Source organism: Rhinoderma darwinii, chromosome 6 (assembly GCF_050947455.1).
Source record: "Rhinoderma darwinii isolate aRhiDar2 chromosome 6, aRhiDar2.hap1, whole genome shotgun sequence".
Classification (NCBI taxonomy): domain Eukaryota; kingdom Metazoa; phylum Chordata; class Amphibia; order Anura; family Rhinodermatidae; genus Rhinoderma; species Rhinoderma darwinii.
Window position 1 is genome coordinate 117,040,364 of NC_134692.1, and position 23,815 is coordinate 117,064,178.

A 23,815-nucleotide genomic window follows, 5' to 3' on the forward strand; every position below is an offset into this window, starting at 1 on the left:
ATCTGAAGCTACTTTAGTATGCAATGAGCAATATACGTTACATTTCAGGATGCTTGTCTGACCTGTTACATGATTAATAAACTAGCCATAAATACGGTTTATTGTATTTGAACAAATAATTCTTTGGCAAATTATGTGCTTAGAGACAATACAACAAAGAAGGATGTATTAATAGGTGTGCCAAATTGTATGCTCCAATTGGTAATATTTCCAGAGCAAATATTTCCGTGTACTAAATTGCTCTATATATAGGGGGTGTTGTAGAATATGTACAATGCTTCCACCGACAGAAGTCACATACTTTGATGCATTAAGCTTCTGAAATTCATTGTGGAGCTCATATCACTGAGGCTCAAGACCTTTCACCATGAATCTCCAATGTTTGGTCATGTTGCTCTTGTGTGATTGGAGCTTTTCTGCTATAACAATGAGTAAGTATCATTAAAATACATGAAAACGGTTATTTGACCAATTCTTCTAAACTACTTTTCATGCTCCTCTGGTTAATATAATGTATTTAATGCCATCTTATTTTTTCTTATATTGGGTAATTTTTAGGCACAGTGCTTTGATAAGGCCTAGAAAAGGAACGTGTTCACGGAGCACTTTAAAGAATATTACTATTATTAGATAATAACTTCTCTTTTCTCATACCAATTGCAAGAATTGGACTTCTGTTGCACCAGCAGCCAGAGACAGACCAGGGTTCCTTAAGCCCTCCATAGAAAATTATTGTGAGAGCCGACTTTCCAGCTATATATAGAGCCTGTGCCTTTATATATAGGAAATAAAACATATTATCAATAAGGTCTAATTAGTTATTATAAATTAAGTCATAAAAATAGTGACTACAAAGTAAGCTAATAAACGCCATAGCTCACAATTATTGATGGATTCTCATAGCGACATTGTCCGGTACTCTATGCTGACCTATTAGAGTACATGGGGACCATATCCTCTTCTTGTACAGGGGCCCTCTGATGTTAATGACAAATTATAGACATCTCACTGTGTATGTATGGTTTAGTTTGTAAATGAGTTTAAGACAACTACAAAGCTTTACACTGCCCACAGGGAGGGAAGAGGCACCTCGAGGCCACATTGGGATCCAAAGCAGCTGAAGGGGCTACATTTAAGTTGCCTAGAACTTGTTTGACTGTATAGGTTGTATTCCTACTTTTTGGTGAATTAAAGTCCCTTAGAGGTCAGTTTGCCAATTTTAAAACCCCAAAATATGTGGTTCTAAAAATAACTTACCTTTGCTAGACACTAAAGCGGATTGAGGAACATCATTTCTGATTGACACTTAAAGACTACACACAACTGCATTAGACTAATGTATGTTGCAAGCAAGGCATAGGTCAAATATATAAATGTGCGTAATGTAGACGCTATGTGTGATATAAACATTTATTGACATCAAGTTTTGTTTCTGCAGGTCCAAACACTTTTAATGAGGAATGCATATCCCAAACAGGTATGACTAGATCAATATACGATTAATAGGAAAATAAAGCTTGTAGGAGAAACAACCAGATATATACTATATTTTACTATTATATACTTCCTTCAGAAACACTGAAATATGGTATTGGATAATATACTGTAATTAAATTATGCTATTCCATATATCCGGGTAGGTTAAAAAAAGACTAACAGCACTGATATAGCAGCTGATCAGATTTAATTTTTCAAATTCAGTAATGGAAAAGAAAAGAAAATACCTTAAAAGCTATGTCCGTCTTTGCAATCATTTTAATGACACCAATACATCTAAAGTAAAAATCAATTACCATTTGGTGTCTACAGTTCCTATGAAGGCCTATGTGTCTCTATGGTTACAGACTACAAACAAACCTTGTGTAGTCTGATTCTGTGGTCATAGTCCCTTCCATATGGCCCCTACTTCTTAGTAACTTACATTCGGTAGGTTAGAAAGAGGTGATAGATAGAAAAGAGTGCAGTGCCTTGTTACATAGTTAGTGTACGGTTGAAAAAAGACACATGTCCATCAAGTTCAACCAAGGGATGGGAAAAGGGAAGGGAAACATTTCTACACATTATTTTGAAGAAATTATTTAAGTCTTTTTTAAAGCCATCTACTGTCCCTGCTGTGACCAGCTCCTGCGGTGACTATTCCATAGATTCCCAGATCTCACAGTAAAGAAGGCTTGTCGTCTCTGCAGATTGAACCTTTTTTTCTCCAGATGGCGGGAGTGCCCCCTTGTTTTTTTAGGGGGTTTTACATGGAACAGGTTTTCACCATATTTTTTGTATGTGCCATTCATATATTATTTAAGTTAATCATGTCCCCCCTTAGTCGCCTTTTTTCAAGGCTAAATAGGTTTAATTCTTTTAATCTTTCCTCATAACTTAGATTCTCCATGCCCCTTATTAGCTTTGTTGCTCTTCTTTGTATTTTTTCCAACTCCAGGGCATCGTTCTATGAACTGGAGCCCAGAACTGAACTGCATATTCTAGATGAGGCCGCACTAATGCTTTGTAAAGTGGTAATATTATATCCCTGTCCCTTGAGTCCATGCCTCTTTTAATACACGACAATATCTTGCTGGCCTTTGAAGCAGCTGATTGACACTGCATGCTGTTATTTAGTTTATGATCTACAAGTACACCCAGATAATTCTCAACTTGTGACTCCCCCAGTATAGCTCCCCCTAGGACATATGATGCATGCAGATTGTTGGTACCCAGATGCATAACTTTACATTTATCTACATTAACCTTCATTTGCCAAGTGGATGCGCAAACACTCAGTGTGTTCAAATCAGCTTGCAATTTACGAACATCTTCCATAGACTGAACTATATTACTTATCTTGGTGTCATCTGCAAAAATAGAAATAGTGCTATTAATCCCATCCTCTACATCATTAATAAATAAGTTGAATAATAGTGGTCCCAGCACTGAACCCTGGGGTACACCACTTATAACCGGGGACCATTCAGAGTAGGAATCATTGACCACAACTCTCTGGATACGATCCTTGAGCCAATTTTCAATCCAATTACAAACTATACTTTCTAAACCTATAGTCCTTAATTTATCCATTAGACGTCTATGAGGGACAGTGTCAAATGCCTTTGCAAAGTCCAAAAACGATATCCACAGTGGCCCCTCTGTCTAGGCTTCTACTCACCTCTTCATAAAAACAAATCAGGTTAGTTTGACAACTTCTGTCCTTAGTAAAACCGTGCTGGCTGTCACTTATAATACTATTTTTTGTCACATAATCCTGTATATAGTCCCTCAATAGCCCCTCAAACATTTTCCCAACGATGGATGTTAGGATTACTGCTCGGGGAAGACTTAGAGCACTTTTTTAAAATAGGCACCACATATGACCTGCGCCAGTCCCTTGGCATTATACCAGTCACTAGAGAATCTCTAAATATTATGAAGAGGAGGACAGAAATAACTGAACTAAGCTCTTTAAGAACTCTAGGGTGTAACCCATCTGGTCCCGGGTCCTTGTGTACATTTATTTTATTTTATTTAGCTTGCATCATATCTACATTCAGCCAATTCAGTATAACAACTGATATATTAACAGCACTGGCACCGGCTACATCAGATCCTCTTCTGTTGTATATACAGAGCCAAAGAACCCATTTAGTAACTCTGCCTTCTCTTGATCCCCTGTGACCAACTCCCCATTACCACTATTTAGGGGTCCTACATATTCAGGCTTTGGCTTTTTTGCATTTATATACTTGAAGAATTTTTGGGGATTTGTTTTACTATCATTGGCCACCTGCCTTTCATTTTGTATTTTTGCTAATTTTATTACCCTTTATTACCCTTTATTAAGCTCTTTTTAATTTACAAAGGCTACAGCTGTACCCTTAGATTTGTATTTTTCAAATACCATTTTTTTTGTTATATATTGACCTTTTTACAGGAGGTGAAAGTCATGGGGGGTTTAATTTTAGTAATTTATACTTGTTACCTATAGAAATAAATTTTGCACTATAAATACCCAAAGTAGATTTTAAAGGACAGGTGTCGCGAAAACATTTTCTTTATATAAATTTGCTTTTAGTGTGTTATTAACCCGTTAGTGACCGCCAATACGCCTTTTCACGGCGGCCACTAACGGGCTTTATTCTGATGCATATGCCTTTTTACGGCACTGCATCAGGATGAGTAAACAGAGCAGGGAGCCGTCAAATCTCCCTGCTCTCAGCTGCCAGAGGCAGCTGAGGGCTGGGAGCGTCCCTGCTCTGCCGTGTGAGATCGATATTAGTATCGATCTCACATGTTTAACCCCTCAGATGCGGTGCGCAATAGCGAGCACCGCATCTGAGTGGTTTTGGAGAGAGGGAGGGAGCTCCCTCTCTCTCCCACCGACACCCGGCGATAAGATCGCCGAGTGTCAGTGTCTTCTATGGCAGCCGGGGGCCTAATAAAGGCCCCCAGGTCTGCCTGTCATGAATGCCTGCTAGATCATGCCTCTGGCATGACCTAGCAGATGCCTGTCCGTTTTAAACGGACAGGCAGTAATACACTGCAATACAGAAGTATTGCAGTGTATTATAATAGCGATCGGAGAATCGCATAGTGAAGTCCCCTAGTGGGACTAGTAAAAAAGTAAAAAAAAAGTTTAATAAAGTTAATTTAAAAAAAAATGTGAAAAAAAATGAAAAACCCAGCTTTTCCCCTTACAAAATGCTTTACTATTAAAAAACCAAAATAAATTAAAAAAGTTACACATATTTGGTATCGCCGCGTCCGTAGCGACCCCCACTATAAATCTATTACATTATTTAACCCACACGGTGAACGCCATAAAAAATTTAATAAAAAACTATGGAAAAATTGCTGTTTTCTGTGAATCCTGACTTTAAAAAAATGTTATAAAAAGTGATCAAAAAGTCGCATCTACTCCAAAATGGTACCAATAAAAACGACAAGTCTTCCCGCAAAAAAAAGCCCTCATACAACTGCATCGGCGAAAAAATAAAAACGTTACGGCTCTTCAAACATGGAGACACAAAAACAAATAATTTTGAAAAAAAAGCGTTTTTACTGTCTTAAAGTAGTAAAACATACAAAAACTATACAAATTTGGTATCCTTGCAAACGTAAAAACCCGCTGAATAAAGTTATTGTGTTATTTATATCACACGGTAAACGGCGTAGATTTAAGACGCGAAAAAGCGTGGCAAAATTTCAGGGTTTTTTCTATTCCCCCCCAAAAAAAAGTTAATAAAAGTTAATCAATAAATATGTACCTCAAAATGGTGCTATTAAAAAATACAACTTGTCCCGCAAAAAACAAGACCTTATACAGCTATGTCGACGCAAAAATCAAAAGGTTATAGCTCTTGGAATGCAACGATGGAAAAACGTGAAAAATGGCTTGGTCATTAAGGTTTAAATAAATTTTATTTATTTGTGTGTTTGTGTTTTACTTTTTTCTTTTTTCTTACTTTTACTTCACTATGGGGGCTGACATTTTTTTTTCATCTCTGTATGTGTCGATTAACGACACATACAGAGATGGAATACGGCACAAACATCCCCATAGAGAATGCGAACGGGAGCCGTTCCATTCACTATGGTGTACGCCGTATATGTGGGAACTCCCACACAGTCCAAAAGGAAGGTCTTCGGCCGAGCGACATCCGGCGCCATTTTCATGTTGACCGGAAGCCGCGGCCGGGACAGTAAGATGACTACTTCCTGTCGCGGTTCCGGACATGTGTTCAGAAGCAAGGACTAGGAGCGGAGTGAGTGGCGGCAGCGGCGGCGGCAGGAGCAAGTAAGTTTGTGTATGTTCGTGTTTTACTGTGTGATTACCACTGTATGTAAGCCTACTACACTGTGCATTTGTTCAAAAAATGGCGGCACACAGTGTAGGAGGTTTGAACATTCAACCCCCTCCTTTCTCCTGGCACTAGCCAGGATAAAGGAGGGGGATTAATTGAGCACACTAGAGCGAGTGTGTCTTCTCCAATTTTGCAGCATAAAGCAATGAGGTTGCTTTACCACATGCCAAAGCTGCAATTTTGGGAATTGCTCCCTCTAGTGACCAGCACATGGAAATGTTATCAATTAGAATCTAATTTATAATATTTCCTGACTTGTGAAAAAAGTAAAAATATTAGAACAATGTCTAATCATGTATATACTAACTGTTTAACTAAAAAAAATTTTTTTTCTAGCGACACATTCTTTAAATTCTCCCATTTATCATTTGTACCATTATTTGACATTAGTTCTTCCCAGTTTATATTCTGAATTGCAATCCTCATCTTGGGGAAATTGGCCTTCTTAAAATTAAGTGTTTTCGCCCTCCCAGCCCATGTTTGTTTTTTACAGTATAGGTAAAATGTAACTATATTTTGATCACTGTTACCGAGGTTTTCACGAACATTGAAGTATGGGAGCACAGTCCGTAAAATCATTAAATAGGACATGTACTGTTTTTTACGACTCATTTCTACAGCACGGACACCTTCCCATAAATATATGGGAAGGTGTCCGTGGGCAATAAAAATTAATCGGTCTGTGCTTTGATCCGCAATTACGGTCCGTATAGATCAGGGTTGATCTATGGTTGTGTTCAGATAGCACAGGTTTCCTTGGGTGCTCGAGGTAGGGTCCCAACCCGGATGTAGGTCAAGAATTTGTAGTCGGCACACCTTGCTTGCGTTTCAGAAATTAGATTTATTGAATTCTCAAGATGGATGCCAGAGGCTACATGTGCGACTTCGACGTTTCGGTCATACGACCTTAGTCGGGCACTGAGCCGTACTGGGGACTCGATTGATGAATATCTTTAATGTGTAATAGCGCTGCTATGATTCGTATTGGCGGCTTACCGCTCTTCATGGGCGCCCATGAAGAGCGGTAAGCCGCCAATACGGATCATAGCAGCGCTATTACACATTAAAGATATTCATCAATCGAGTCCCCAGTACGGCTCAGTGTCCGACTAAGGTCGTATGACCGAAACGTCGACGTCGCACATGTAGCCTCTGGCATCCATCTTTAGATCAGGGTTGAGTTACAAAAAAATATAAGTTCTGATGCGCTCACACATACAGATAAACATTTGTATGTATTTGAATGGGCACACATTGAAAACAAACGCAAATGATATCTCTGACATGCAGGATGCACCTGTAATCTGTCACGATCTGTGGGTATGTGGGCCCACTGCCATAGTGGAGTACCAGCTGGCCAAACGGTGTACCATGTCAACATAATGCCCAAGCAGAAGGGTACCTGCAATAGTTCAGACATTAGCAGCGGTTTAGGCACAGATGGTACTTTGACGGCAGGTGATGCAAAACGTGGCAGGAGGTACCAGGCGTGGCAGATGACACCAGACGTGGTGTAAGATAGCAGGTGTAGTAGACGGCACAACATGACTTCTATACCAGGGAGTGCTCAGGAACAAATATAGCACGGGATACAGGATACAGGTAGCAGGGCACGGGAACACTGAGAACAGGATACGACTAAGGAACCATTTGCAAGACTAACATAGGAATACAAACAACGCTCAGGCAAGGAGTGAAAGGACGGAGCCCCTTTTATAGTCTAGAGTGATTAGGGCTAATTAGTAAAATGTTTCATGTTCGCGCGCTCGCCCTTTAAGGCCAAGCAGGAGCGCGCACACGCACCCTACGGGACATTGCAGAACGGAGTCGAAGTGAGTGCTGGTGTCTCCTAGGAAGGAGATGCCAGCCAGCACTCACAAGTCTATGGCCGCTGCCGTCGGGTGGTGAGTAGCAACGACGGTCCGCGGCAGTGGACATTGCATAATCTTTCACATCTAAGTTATGACCTTAAATGTGATGGATAACATGTGGATCCTGCATGTCTGAGACACGCAGGACTCGCTTTCACTGAACCCGTCAGACCCACGGACCTGACGGGAACAGGATTCAGAGCAAGATGCAGCTGCTCTGTTTACAGGATACAAAACAGCTGTATCTCAAAAAGTAAAAATAATTTTTAATAAAAACTAATTAGAAAGTTTCACCAAATACATTGACTGACCCTTTTATTAAAAAGCAAACAAATCCCAAAGCCTTTAATTAATGTTTGTGTCATAGTAAAAAATATTTTGCACCTTCAAAGTGGTAGGCATGTTGTGTAACTCAAATGGTACAAACCCCCAAAAATCAATTTTAATTCTAGGTTTTAATGCAACAAAACAGGAAACACATCAAGGGAAAGAGTGAATAGTTCCGCAAGGCATTGTATGACTCCGGAATCTGACTAAGAGGGATTATCTAATTTATGTCATTTCTTTTTTTTTATTACAGAGTCATCTTCCCTGACATATGTGGTGGATGTGAGTGGTTCTATGAGCGATGATCTTTATCAGCTGAAAATGGTGAATAGTTGGCTTCTCGACAGAGTTTCAGCACGATTTCCGTGTGGCGTTCGCCAGTATACGATGATGGAGTTCAATGATCCAAGTAATATATCTTAATGATTAGATTTTCTCTTAGATTTTACTACAGTGAAATTAATATCTGTAAAGTCAAACGCTCTGACATGCAATAAAAATAAATAAATTCTCTTCTTTAAAGAATAATGATGTCACAGCCACAAAATATTGCTTATGTTTTACAGCTGTGACATATTATACTTCTAATATAGCTCAAATTTAGAATGTGTGGATATAATATGGGCTAAAAAAACTTACAGGGTTCTTTTAGTATTGTCCACTTTTTGGATTCCCCCAAGACTAGAATAGTGATTGTCTATTGATCTGTGGGTATGTGGACCACTCGGCCGCACCGCCGTAGCGGAGTAGCAGTTGGCCAAACAACAATCTATAAAGTCTTAGTACAAGAGTACCTGTAAGAACCCATGCACACGATATAAAAATTGTCCGTAAATTGCGGACCGTAATATGGTCCGCAATTACGGACCCATTCAATTCTATTGGCCGCGGACACCTTTCCATATCGCTATACGCCATAGAAATGTTCCGAAAATTATGGAGCATGTCCGTTCTTTTGCATTTTACGGGCCGTGCTCCCATACTTAAAAATGCGGGTGACCGTCGGCGGCCGGCCTTGCCCACAAACACGGGCCATGATTACGGGCACGGCCATGTGCATGGGGCCTAAGAGTCCGGACAGTAGCAGAGGCTTTAACACGGATGGAACTTGATGTGGCAGATGACGCAAAAAGTGGCGGATGATACCAGACATGGTATATTACAGCAGGCGTGGCAGATGACACCAGACGTGGTATATTATAGCAGGCGTGGCAGATGACACCAGACGTGGTGTATACAGCAGGCGTGGCAGATGACACAACACGACTTCAACACTAGATAAGGCTCAGGAACAAACAGCACGGGATACAGGATACAGGAATCAGGAGACGGGAACGCTGGGAACAGGATACAACTAAGGGAGCATTTGCTAAAACTAACATGGGTAATACAACAGCAACGCTCAGGCAAGGAGAGGATTTTTATAGTCCAGGGTGATTTGGGGATAATTTGTAATAGTTTGCATGTGCGTATGCTGGCCCCTTTAAAGGAGGTGGTCCACGACCGTGGCCGTTACAACTTCATTAATCCCCAGAGAATTCAGCCTACCTTGGGCCCCAAGGACGCAGAACATTTTTTTTGTTTTCTGTTAGGCCCTCAGTTGCCATGGCAACCCATCGGTACCCCACGATTCCGTCGATGCCTATGGGCTTACAGAGGGAGAAAGCCCTCCCTCCGTAAAACCCCTTAGGTGCTGCGGTTGCTATTGAACATATGTTACAGCTGACACCAGCTGTTGATGTCAGGGGCTCTGCTCCTGAGCACATGCAATCCCTGCACTATTCATTTACGGCGCTGTACGGGAACTACCTCCCACTAGCACAGGAAATTTCAGAAAGGGGTTAGGTAATAGCTGTGGAACTCTCTGAGTGTAAAAAATATTGAGATATTGAAAATCATGAGTTTGTCTGTTTCTGTATTATCTATAGACTTACATGGTGTTTGCTGCAGGTCTCCATACATCTCCTCCCATTAAGAGCTGACCATATTAGTTAAAAGAGGGGTCCCATGTTACAGCAATCACCTTTGGGCCAGGATCACACACACAGTTTTGATACAGCTTTTGTGGCAGTTTTCGACTTTTTTGAGCTAAAGCCAGAAGTTAATCTCAAAGGAAGGAAAGGTATATAGAAAAGACTGATACATCTCCTCCCTTTTGTGTTACTTCTGTGTTTGGCTCAAACAGCTGACCCAAATAGCGCCACAAAAAACAAAAGCTGCACTGTGTGTGTGATGCTGGCCTTAAAGGGGTTTTCTAGTCTGTAAAAATTGATGGCCTATCCTCAGGATAGGCCATCAATAGCTGATGGGTCGGGGTCTGACTCTCGGGACCACCGCCAATCAGCTGTTTTATAGGGGGTGTGGCACTCGTACGAGCACTGCTTCCCCTTTATTTCTACTTGCTCACTGTGAATGCTTGACATGCATTTAGCAGCGATTCAGAGTATTGCAGCCTTATCTCCCATTGAACTGAATGGATGAAGAAGGCTGCAATACCTGTGAATCGCCGCTAAATGTGCGTCGAGCATTCACAGTGAGTAAGTAGAAATAAAGGGGAAGCAGCGCTCGTACGAGTGCTGCACCCCCTTCAGAACAGCTGACCAGCAGGGGTCCCGGACCCCGACCCATCAGCTATTGATGGCCTATACTGAGGATAGGCCATCAGTTTTTACTAGCTGGAAAACCTCTTTAAGAAATCTCAGTTGACTTATCGGCAGGAAAACCAGATCATATCATATGTCATAACTTTAAAATGAAACAATGGTTGTATTTCTTTTAGCGATTGGACCAACCCAAATCACCAGTTCACGAAGGGAGTTTGGAATTTTTTTTAATAATCTCTTTGCAAATGGAGGTGGTGATTGTCCTGAACTGGCTATGGGGGGTCTTGAATTAGGCCTGGAAAATTCACCTGACAACTCAGTAATCATGGTCCTAACTGATGCCTCTGCAAAAGATTACAACAATCAAACTTTAATAAACAACATATATTCACTTATATCGTCAAAGAAGTCCCAGGTAACAGGACCAACCAAACTATTATCTATCTATCTATCTATCTATCTATCTATTGTACATTAATTAACTTTTATAGAAATAGTCTGATGTAAATTGCTACGATTTATTTCTGGACGTCATATGGAAATATAGTAAGGCCCCATGCACTTCTATAGGTGCCTTATTATGCGTAATATGGCCGTGTACGTGAAGCCAAGGGTTAAGGTTAGGGTTTTGGCTGGACCATTTGTGGAATAGCACCTCACTGGTCTTCACCCTTTCCAGTATTACTTTTGTTTTATCTCATTGTCTTGTAGAACGACATAACTGTATATTTTTTTTTATAATGTCCTCCTGGAGCATTTCCATGTACAGTGTATTGCATTATTCATTTTTTAGTTTGTTCTTTTTACTATTGAAGTCAATATAATGGGATAAAAAGCCACAAAACGCCACATATGAAACCTTCTAAAAAATGCATTAGGCTCGAAAAAAAAAAAACTGGATTAACTCATAGCTAACATCTGCCCAGTGCTCTTGTCCATGTAAAAAAAAAAAATGTACCGGCGAAACGTCCATAAAAAACTTATAATTGCCATGTTCAAGTGGTACTGAGTTTTATCCAAAACCAGGATTTGACCCAAAAAAAGAGAAGTATTAGTCTTTCCTTCATATTTTTCCTACCTGTAGGATTTATTCTATTGGCATTTTCTTTAAAAAAATGCATCAAAAACTGCACCAAATTGCCCTATGTAAACCTATTGTTACTGCAGAGTTTTTACCCAGAAAGGTTTTATTGAAACTCTCCGGTTTTGCGGTGTAGCATTCCATCGACGACATTACATTAACCCTATGCAAACAGCATTTTTTCTGTCTTATTTTCTCTTTAAGATTTTTCTTTCCTCATAAATTTTGTCGTACTGTATATAATGTTACATATACATTTTATTATCTGTAGATATGTATAGATTTCTTACACTAGGTATTACAAATCATAATTCATTATATCACATTCTCTCATTTGTAGGTTTTCTTTTTGATCACTGGTCTGTGTGGTGGCTTAGATGACCCACAATTTTTGATCTACAGAGATATTGCCCATAGGAGCTTTGGGCATGTGTTTCAAATCAATCTTTCAGAAATGAGCAAGGTAAATAATCACACAACCTTTATATTATTAAAAATAATTAGCAAAATGGAAATAGCAAGAAGAAAAAAAATTTGACCAAATAAGCATTCTTGACAATCATTATAGTTAATTATTTTTTATTGTTTTTTATTTATATATTTTTTATATTGTTTATTGGTTTCTCTTTACCATTTACCCAACCCATAGAAGCATGGGTAGAAGACGTGGTCTCTGATGTATCTTTTAAGGGAGTTTCCAGGAAATATCACTGATTGCCTATCCTTAGGTTAGGCCATCAATGTGTTATCTGTGGGGGTCCAAAGGAGGGACCCCGTGACCAACAACACTCTTTACTGCAGGACCCAACCCAGCGTAGTTCCTGTCCATGTAGCTGTGTCTGATACTGCATCTCAACTCAAGCTCAGTGGTAGGTCCCGGGGTTGGCCTATCACCGATCACACATCCTGAGGCAATGCCATCAATGTTATTTCCTAGAAAAATCCTGTTATATTCTATTGTATTTTAGTAAGATTCATAGTATTTTTAGTGGGAAAAAAAAGCAAAAAGACAAAAAAATAACAGTCCACCCATTTATTTAGACCAGATTTTTATTTTTTTACAGATTTTCAACTACTTTACCTCCTATGTATATTGGCCTCTTTTTTTAGAGGACCACCCATCTAGAAGAAGATTTTTCAATGCAAGTTTGGGTGGTTGTCTTAGAGTTTCACTGTACAGTCCATGCATCTTCTGTAAGCTCACCAATACAAAAGACATTGACACAAAAAAAAAATCAGATCTACTGAAAAAAAAGTATATAGTAAAGAAGAGAACTAAGATATAATCCTTGGTGTTATTAACATATAAAACATATGATCACACAATGACTCCTAATGTTTAGGTCAATTTAAAGATTTAAAGAAATGATTCATCCAAATTAACACTTTTACACTAATTTGCAAATTAGCCATTATAATGACACGTACAATCTTTGCAGCCTGAGCAGTAAAATACTATAATTGACTCCAACAAATTACTGGTTTCATTGAGTCTCATGAGGAACAAACTCACTTTTAACTTAAGATGTGTCTTTTATAGTACACACTGGGTGGATCATACTGTAGATATACAAATCAAGAGCATATTGTGTCTTTATGATTAATTTCACATTGAATACCAATGACTATTGTCTACATGTACTTCACCACAGAGTTCAATGACTGGAAATTGACATTTTAGGTCATTTCCATCTCGTTGAGGGTGAAGCACTTTGCATGAAAACATGTGTTAACTTCAACTAATGTCATAGGCAGGACATATAGTGAACCCACTGCGTTACTATCAGATTTGGCTTAGGACAAAATTAGGTAGCAGTCCAACAATAGTCCGTTATTTACCTTAAGACCTCCTTACCAGGGTATGGGTTGTCCTGAGAGGAATCCCCAGGTCATGTCCTTGTAGTGGTTTTACATAGCAACAGCCAACTGCAAGCAGCTAAGAATTACAGGGTCAGTTATGTTGTGCAATTGTTTATTGTACTGTACCGTTATTTTTATTTATGGCAGTTGCCACAGATGATGGTGGTTTTAATTACTTGGCGCCTGAGTAAAAGTCCAGAATGCCATCTTAATAAATGTTCTGCCTTGCCATAACAGCGCCAGGATGTTGCAGTTTAACTACGCCACGTCCTGGCGCTGGGGGCAGAAATTATGTTATAAACTTCTGCTGTTCCCACCAAGAGTGTTCAGTGAGCGGGTGTAAATTGAGGAACCTGGTGTGACGAGTGAGCTGCTGTTACTCCTGTACAGTGTGAGTGGCATAGGCATTGGGCCAGAGTCTGTGTGGTCCAGGAGCAGTGTAGGTGACAGAAAGGAGCCTCAGCACTTGTGTGTACTGTTTTGGTCGGTGGGTGATGGGCAGGAGCCTTCCCAAGTGAGACAATGGAGCAGATAAGCTAGCACAGATAGTTGCGGCCTAGTAGGCCTGAATTTACCAGACATCCCCTGCATCAGAGAAGAGTGCCCTTGACCAACGAAAAGAGTCAGCCATCACCTGCCTGAACCACCACTTGTAAGAACTGTGCCTCTCGAGTCTGAGAAGTGTTCATTTGTATTCTTTGGCTGGGTGAGCTGTTAGTACCACCAAAGTCTAGCTTTTGTTGCTGGTATCTACTGGAATCTGCTCCATCTCTTCTGCAACAAACCTGCAAGGGTTGTGCACCATCTTAGGTCCTCTACCTTACATTGGGTTTCTCACATCCTTGACTTGGGCACCAAGATAGCTTGTCCGGCCATTATACTACAGTATATAGTAGCTGAGATAACCGACAGTTCTAAACAATAAGTATTTGCTCACTGATTTTCATGTTTTTTTACAGGTATTTTATTATTTGGATTTCACTCTTTCAAGACCGGTAAATACTTCAACACGACTCTTCTCTGTAGAGTACTATGGTGGCTTTAATTCTAGCCAGTTCATTGTTGCTGATTTATTCAATAAAGTCATAGTAATGACCGATGGAGTAATTTCTACAATATCAATAGTTGGTCCAAATGGTAAGTGATTCGTTTATTCAGAACACCAATAATTCAGTATCTATAAATATGAAACTCTCTTTTTTGAAACTATAGAAAGAGTTATCTGAGATCAAGGTCTGATTTTTTTCGAGGAGCAGCGTCCCCTTTGTCAATAGGGCTGAGCTGCATTACCAGACACAGACCATGGGCAAGGATGGCGCTACTTCTGGGGTAAAAAAGCAGATCCTTCCCCTGTATCATTCTCGGGAGTACCTTTGGTGAACATGCATTTATAAATTATGCAATTTTATAGCTGGCAATTCCCTATCACATACTTTGCAAACAGGAGTACTTAAAGAATTACCGTAGCTCGCAGGGCTGCATAGAATTCAGTTTCCTGTCATTGTCAATAGGATATAGCTTAGTGTTTGTACAGCAGCAGACATAATTAGTCTGCCGAGAGGATGCATGGAAGCTGTGGGCGGCATTTGCATTCCTTGCAGCTTTCTTGCTCTATTATCTCTATTTGTAGAGGTAGCAAATGCAATCAGCAGAATGAAAGGGTCATGGTGCTCCCGCCCCTTTATTGCTTACACAGGCACAGGGGGCTGCAGTGTCACGTAGCCTTCATTCTCCTAAACGGTGTTGGTCCCACCATCAATGTTTTAGTCCCTGAAAAACCATTTAGGCTGGGATCCCATACAGTGTAAACAGTGCGGAATTTCCGCAAGGAAATTCTTTGTGACAATTCCACAGCATTTACAGTAGCAGCAAAGTGGATGAGATATTGCAAATCTTGAGACCACAATGTGGAAAAAAACTGCAGAAAAATTGTGCAGAAAGTGTTTTTTTTAGATACTGCTGCGTATCCTGCCTGTGGGAACATACCCTTAAAGGGGTTTTCCCACGAGGGACATTTATGACATATCCACAGGATATGTCATAAATGTAAGATAGATGCGGGTCCCACCTCTGGGACCCGCACCTCTCTCTAGAACGGGAGCCCCTAATCCCCGTTCTAGCTTTTTGTGCTCAGGCTGCCTCCCGGCCACTTCCTGATTACATGGTTGGGAGTTACAAAAACAGCTTAACTCGCTGAGCTACGCTGTTTCCGTAACTACCATTCAGGAGACTTCATGGTCGGAAATCAGCCGTAACACAAAGAGGTGGAACAGGGTTTAGGGTGCCCCGTTCTACAGATAGGTGCGGCTCCCAGAGGTGGGACCTTCATCTATCTGACATTTGACATATCCTGTGGATATGTCATAAATGTCCCTCGTGGGAAAACCCTTTTAAGGTTACATGAATTCTCACTGTATTCATTAATAAAGTATGCGCCAATTTAATTAATAAATCCTGTACAACATCTTCTACATCAAAAAGCTGTTGGGCAGTCTACACCAGGTCAGACAGCACAAATGCTTATATCTCAGGGTGATGATTTAGAAATAATTTGAAACTATTTTTTTTACAACAGAAAATTCTAGACAAAATGGATAAATTTACAATGAACTTAGCCACTAATTACTAGGAAGGCATTGCATTTTGTTTATCTGTATTTCTACATATGTCTTATAATGTATTAAAGGCACAGGTAAAGGGAAAATTTGCTTGTAAAACCAATCAGGTTGCTGCTTCTATTTTCTAACCTGCCACAGAAACATGACAGCTGCAACCTGATTTGTTGATGTAGGCTCAACCAGTAATTTTATTTGCACTAAGTTTCATAAAGCTCCCATATTTGAAAATATCAAAAGTTGTTAAAGTAGAATATTACTTTATTTCCAGATAGTTATGCTGCAATGGAAACAATTGTGTCTGAACTGTGGGGATCTGTGTATGTTGTAAAGTACCCTGGTCTAGGAACATGGACAATAAATACTGATGGAGAAGGAACATACTCTTTGACTGTGGAAGGAGAACAAGGTATAAGCCATACCAAGCTTCCGGTCATGTAAACCTTTATTATGACATTTAGTTCTGTATTCCGAATTTCACATTCTGAATGTCCACACCAAAATGGAGCTAATCTGTGTGTGCATCCGCCACGCATCAAACTGCAAATCCGTGGCAGTAATCCGAGATAAGCCTTGTCACGAATCGGCCAGTAAATATATACTATACTAGCATAGAAAACCCGTTACACGGGTTTACTAGCAAAAGGAATGATGATAAGTATTTGTAAAAAATCTTATAAAAAAATATAAGTGTATTTTAAAACCTAATTACCAAAATTTGAAACCTAAGAAAAATGCGAAAGCGTTTGCTGAATAATAGATTATTCACCCAGGGTAAAGGACGTGGACCTCCTTCTGTTTGTTACCCTATATTGTAGTAGATGTTACCTGCAGTCTTATGTAACACCACAAATAACACAGTGATAACTCTCTGAGTACAGATAATGTAGATGTTACCTGCAGTCCTATGTAACACCACAGATAACACAGTGATAACTCTCTGAGTACAGATAATGTAGTAGATGATACCTGCAGTCCTATGTAACACCAAAGATAACACAGTGATAACTGTCTGAGTACAGATAATGTAGATGTTACCTGTAGTCCTATGTAAACACAAAGATAACTCACAGTGATAACTCTGAGTACAGATAATGTAGTAGATGCACACACAGAAATATATACACATACAGATACATATATATAGGCACTTATACACAAATACACACACAAAGGCACATACTGGAAGTTATACACACACAAACACAGGGACACACAGACAAATAGAGGCACAAACAACAGACAGACTGAGCACTCACATCTCCTTCCTCACAGGCTTCTTGCAGGTCGGGCTGTGGGTGGAACGAACTGCCTCAGACACCACGTCCTTGCCAAATATATATATGATAACCAATGCTTATCTAATCTAATACACGGATGACCTGAGTCCACCAGAGCAAGAAGCGCTGCTTGGCAATGTCCCTCCACTCTAGCACATAAAGGGAGGCCACCATGTCTTGAGTCAATAACCCTAATACAGAATACGGGCAATCCCTTTAATAATGACAATCTCCTGTAAACTTGTATGAAATGAGCCATGCTTGTGTTTGCTTGGCGGCTGACCATATTACAAGGCTTAGAAGAAACAGGTCCCCTGTTCTAGCAATTGGTGAGGGTCCCAGTGGTTGGAACCAATTGATAGGTTAATTGTGGAAAAGAACTTATATGTTATATAAGTAGAAATTAGCCACAATACTGGCATCTACATTTCTACAGTACATGATGCCCTCTTTTACATGATGCACTTACTTTTTTGCCAACAATAAGGCTTTGTTCACACATGTGCTACAGGGTACCATTTCCGTTATAGGAAAAGAGCAGTCTGCAGTGCTCTTTTTTTGTTTAAAAATACTGGAACCCTACAAACCCAATTACAGTCAACAGGATCAGTCAGAAAAAGATCCATCACAGTGGTCATGTCTCCATTGTAAACGGAAGCAATGACACTAGTGTGAACAGGCCTAATGTGATTCAGATGAGATTGTGCATTACCCGTAAATCTTTTTTGATTACATCACATTTTACACTTCTGCGTTTAAAATTACATATTATAATTTGATTATTGTATGCATAGATATCTAATTTTTTGTCTCATTTCCTTCCAGGAACAAACATTTCCGGTAAGTAACCATCCAGTTCTCAGTTTATAATGTACCTATCTCCCCCTTCCCCCCGAAAAAAAAGTGGCAGTACTCCAATTGTGGTATAATGCTGGCCCAACTTTTTATTGATATCCACGGGTCATTTGGTGGTTGAAAACTTTTTTGTAGCTGGATGGTTGAGGAGCGGGATCTACCTCCATCTGGTGCCCACAGCTTCTATCTTTCTTTGTGGCTGGATCGGGAGCGCGAACTGCAGTGACAGCAAAAGAAGGCTTAGCGCTAAGTCGCTGCCTCTAGTAATGATGTCAGCATGTAGCTAAGTGGAGGAGGAAATTGCCGAAGCATGAGCAGTCATTGTTTTGATAAGAGCACAGAAGCGTGCACGCTGTTGAGGAGAGGAAAAACTCTGTATACACTGTAGCTAATCTAGTATACAAATTTTACATAAAGACCGCCAACTAAGTATCGGTTTACTAGGAGAATTTCACATAGCAACGGGGGATAGAGTGAAAGAAAGGAGGTACCGAGTCAGAATTTTTAAATATTCTATATTAGGAAGTGATCATTCTATAAGGTGTTCAATTGTAAAATAGTTTAAATGATAAAGTGTAATTTCTACTTACCGTAAATTCTCTTTCCTTTAGTCCTTCGCAGCAGCACTCATGGGGATATTCTATCCTCCTAAAAGACAGAACAGGTGGTATCAATTACTTTAGTCAATTAACAGTCCTATAATAGCTAGCATCACAGTAGGCATTTTGTGTTTTTCTAACGATAAAGAAATCTTCAATACTCAAGGTATGCTGAACAGAACACAAATATTTTATTGGGTGGGAAAGCAGTGCTGCTGCTTGGACTAAAGGAAAGAGAATTTACGGTGAGTAGAAATGACACTTTCCTTGATGTCCTTCGCAGCTCATTGGGGAGGGTTATTTTATCACGGACAATATAATTGCTCGACCAAAGGCTGTTTCTCCATCTTCCCTGATGTCTAGTTTGTAATACTTTACAAAAGTATGCGAAGAACTCCATGAGGCAGTTTTACAAATCTCAATTGGATCAATTGGTCAATTGGAATGCAGTTTTTCTCTGTCCACAATGTGGATAAGGCTCTAGTAGAATGGGCCTTGATAGGACGTGGAGCTTGCAACCCTGATTGGGAATCGCAAATAGTAATTACTTCCCTTATCCATCTGGACAAGGATGCCTTAGATTATTTTTTTCCCCTTATTTTTTCCGTGACATGATAGGAAGAGATGTTCCGACTTTCTAAAGTCATTAGTACGTTCCATATAAATCTTTAACGCTCTACCTGCGTCTAATGAGTGAAGTTTACATTCATCCTCTGATGATGGGTTTGGGCAGAACACAGGTAGCTCAATTTGTTGATTAATGTTCTGGAATGAAGGAACTTTTGGGTAAAAATAAGGCAAGGTCCTATTTAAGACATGGTCCTGGAGAACCAATAGATAAGGTTCCGAAGAGCCCAGAGCCTGTATGTCACTGACCCTCTTGGCAGTTGTTATAGCCGCTAAGAAGCATACCTTGAGTGAGAGGTATTTCAAATCTACGGAACGTAGGGATTCAAACGTAGGTTCACAAAGATTATTGAGCACAATACAAAGGTCCCACTTAGGTACTGGATCAAAAACAGTTGATCTAATCTTCTGAACTGCTTTTAAGAATCTTTGGATAAGAGGTTCTGCAGATAACTTTCTTATTGTACTTGGTCTGAGTCCCTTATCAAACTCCTCCTGTAGGAACTCTAGTATGTTTTGAACAGATGGAGTGGAGGGAGAGAATTTATTGTTTTTTTCACCATTCGGAAAAAAAAACCTTTATCTTACCATAGGTTCTGTTGGTAGCGGCTCCTCTAGATTGTAAGAGGGTGTTAATGACTGACTCTGACAGACCTGATTCAGCTAGAAAGGAGCGATCAACCTCCATGCTGTTAACTGGAGCCGGTCCAGATGGGGACAATATCAATTGCCCTGTGACACCAGGGACGGAATCTGGGGTAGAATCCAGGAATTCCCCTTGCTCATTGACATGAGTAGAGAGAACCATGCACACTTTGACCAGTAGGGGCAGATGGCAAGTACCGAGATCTGTTCCCGTTTGATCTTCTGCAAGACCTTTGGGATCATCGGAATGGGCGGAAATATGTTCGCTAGGCGAAATTCCCATGGTATGGATAGGGCGTCTAAGGCCCATGGTCTGTCTGCTCTGAACAGGGAACAGAATCGACCTACCTTCGCATTCTCCCGGGTGTCCATTAGGTCCACTTGTGGTTGACCCCAATATTCCATCATCTGATTGAAGATATGTTGGTCTAGAGACCATTCTCCTGGTAGAGGCAGATCGCGGCTGAGTCTGTCCGCTATAGTGTTGAGGGTCCCGAATGGCAGTGATGTGAACTGTAGATGGATTAGCTCCCCCTGTATCCAAACGGTAATGCGTAGGAATTTTCTGTACCTTGGATGGATGGGTATGTGAAGGTATGAATCCAAATCTACTGTGGCAAGAAAATCCCCATTGTCCAGTAGAGAGTGTGCAGAACGAATGGTCTCCATCCTGAACTTTCTCTTGCATATAAATTTGTTCAGATATCGGAGATCTATTATTGTTCACTTTCCTCCTGGTTTGGGAACCAGAAATACTTTGGAAAAGACTCCTCTCTGAGTCTCTGAACTGGAGACTTTCTCTAAGACCTTCATCTCCATAAATTCTAAGATCGCTTTCTCTAGGAGAGCTTGCTTTGTGCTGGAAGATATTGAAGTAGTGAGGAATATTTCTGGTGGGTGCGAACTTAATTCTATTTTGTAACCATCCTTTATTATGTTTAGCACCCAATGGTCTTTTATGTACTTTTCCCATTGGGGATAGAAAAAAAGACAACCTTCCTCCTACTGGTATACATTTGACGTCAGAACTCCAATCTTCTGCCAGTGGGTGGAGGGTTTCTTCCTCTACCTCTTGGGCGTCTATAGCTCCCTCGCTGGTACCTTTGTATACCGGTTGAGGAGGAATTGTCCCCTCTATCTTTTCTCCCTGCTCTATTCTGGCCTCTGGATTGGCCACAAAAATAAGACTTCCTTTTGCGTTTTCCTGACTGAGGGAGAGATTTCCCTTTCTTGTCGGATAGATCTTCCATTAGAGAATCAAGTTCTGCCCCGAAAAGCCTGTCAGGCTGAAATTCCATGGAACAGAGTGTGTTCTTGGAGTGGACATCTGCACCCCATGGTTTTATTCATAGGGACATTCTCCCAGCTGTTGATAGGGCCATCGTACGGGCTGTGAATCTGGCCTGCTGGACCATGGCATTGCAGAGAAAATCAGGTGCTAATGAGACTTGTGTGAAGGATTTCAGAATATCGTCCCATGAGACATCATTATCAACATCCTCCTCCATCTGCAAGAGCCAAGATCTTAATTTTTTTGCCATAGTGGTGGAGGCCAGTGCCGTCTTTGCTTGGGCAGCACCCGTTAGATATGCCCTTCGTAGTGCACTTCTGCAGACTTTCTCACGGATTCCCTATTTCCAGAGCCTTGACTAGACATCTGTGGATAACGGATGTAGAAGTCAGACCTTTCATGTATAATGAATTTTATAACTTAAGTAGTTTATTAAATGAAGAAGATACATGTACCTTGTGTGTGGAGGAATATCTAGATCAGCCAGGACGAGCAGGAACTAATTAATAGTCTCTGACTGATTTAAGTATCCCTCCTCGCTTATTCCTATGCACTCATTGGTCAGTGCATTAGTGTTTTCCTTATCAGTAGCCACTAACCCGTGCACGTGTGGCGCTGCTTCGAGCACAGCGAGTTATGACGGCCGCTAAAGTGTGCATGCTCAGGAGCGCTATGGCAGCTGGAGGACGCCTACCGATGTAAGTACATATTGTAACGCAATATCCAGCAGACTCTACAGAATTAGATATATCAAAGAAATGGAGGTAAAAGTGGCAATGTAAGCCGCTAACTGCAAAGTGAAAAGAAAGATCACAAGCTGTACACAATGCAGCAACCCTGCATACATATACCAGGCTACATAAATTTAACAGGAGTTGGAATATCAACAAAATTTAGAGTATAACTCCCAACACTGTACACACCACATTTCCTTTTGTAGAAAGGACAGAAAAAAACACAAGATGCCTACTGTGATGCTAGCTATTATTGGGCTGTTAGTTGACTTAAAGAGGCTCTGTCACCAGATTTTCAAACCCCTATCTCGTATTGCAGCAGATCGGCGCTGCAATGTAGATAACAGTAAGGTTTTTTTTTTTTCAAAAACGAGCATTTTTGGCCAAGTTATGAGCATTTTTATATTTATGCAAATGAGCCTTTCTTAAGTACAAGTGGGCGTGTATTGTGTGTGTACATCTGGGCGTTTTTACTTGTTTTACTAGCTGGGCATTGTGAATGGAAGTGTATGATGCTGACGAATCAGCATCATCCACTTCTCTTCGTTACCACCCAGCTTCTGGCAGTGCACAGACACACAGCGTGTTCTCGAGAGATCACGCTGTGACGTCACTTCCTGCCCCAGGTCCTGCATCGTGTCGGACGAGCGAGGACACATCGGCACCAGGCGACAGTGGCTACATCGACTTACCTGCAAACGCCGATGCTGGTGCAGAATCAACTGTAGCCTCTGTCGCCTGGTGCCGATGGGTCCTCGCTCGTCCGACACGATGCAGGACCTGGGGCAGGAAGTGACGTCACAGCGTGATCTCTCGAGAACACGCTGTGTGTCTGTGCACTGCCAGAAGCTGGGTGGTAACGAAGAGAAGTGGATGATGCTGATTCGTCAGCATCATACACTTCTATTCACAATGCCCAGCTAGTAAAAGAAGTAAAAACGCCCAGATGTACACACACAATACACGCCAACTTGTACTTAACTTTAAACACGCCCAGTTGTACTTAAGAAAGGCTCATTTGCATAAATATAAAAATGCTCATAACTTGGCCAAAAATGCTCGTTTTTTAAAAAAAAAAAAACACGTTACTGTTATCTACATTGCAGCGCCGATCTGCTGCAATAGGAGATAGGGGTTTGAAAATCTGGTGACAGAGCCTCTTTAAGTAATCGATACCACCTGTCTTGTCTTTTAGGAGGATAGAATATCCCCATGAGTGCTGCTGCGAAGGACGTCAAGGAATGACCATTTAAATTAGATACAATAAAGTTGAGCTTTATGGTGCCGGCACATATTAAAAACACGGCCAAAAACTGCATAAAAAAAAAAGCTGTTAGGGCCATTTTTTAGGGTGTATTTACATGAGACTTTTTGTGTTCTTTGTCGTGTTTTATTGGAGCTATTTTCATAGTCACAGCAAAATTACAATATTACTTCGTTTTGCTGCAATTATGGAAATCTGCTCTAATTTTAATTGACTAATTACCGAATGTTTGTTTACCTTTAGAAAATCCCCTTTGTTCTGTGGATCGATAGGGGTCCCATAGGTTGGATCCCTATAGGCTATATTCACATGAC

General features: G+C 40.5%; 1 protein-coding gene across 1 annotated transcript in view; it reads left to right on the forward strand.

The window, feature by feature from the left end:
• The first annotated feature begins 367 nt into the window (after positions 1 to 367).
• Positions 368 to 23,815, forward strand: part of LOC142656629 (uromodulin-like) — a 38,331-nt gene continuing 14,883 nt past the window's right edge. The window contains exons 1-8 of the mRNA XM_075831554.1: positions 368 to 431; positions 1,439 to 1,477; positions 8,301 to 8,456; positions 10,827 to 11,065; positions 12,072 to 12,194; positions 14,551 to 14,732; positions 16,482 to 16,615; positions 18,312 to 18,326. Coding sequence (XP_075687669.1) covers positions 368 to 431; positions 1,439 to 1,477; positions 8,301 to 8,456; positions 10,827 to 11,065; positions 12,072 to 12,194; positions 14,551 to 14,732; positions 16,482 to 16,615; positions 18,312 to 18,326 — 952 coding nt within the window. The remainder of the gene's footprint in view (positions 432 to 1,438; positions 1,478 to 8,300; positions 8,457 to 10,826; positions 11,066 to 12,071; positions 12,195 to 14,550; positions 14,733 to 16,481; positions 16,616 to 18,311; positions 18,327 to 23,815) is intronic.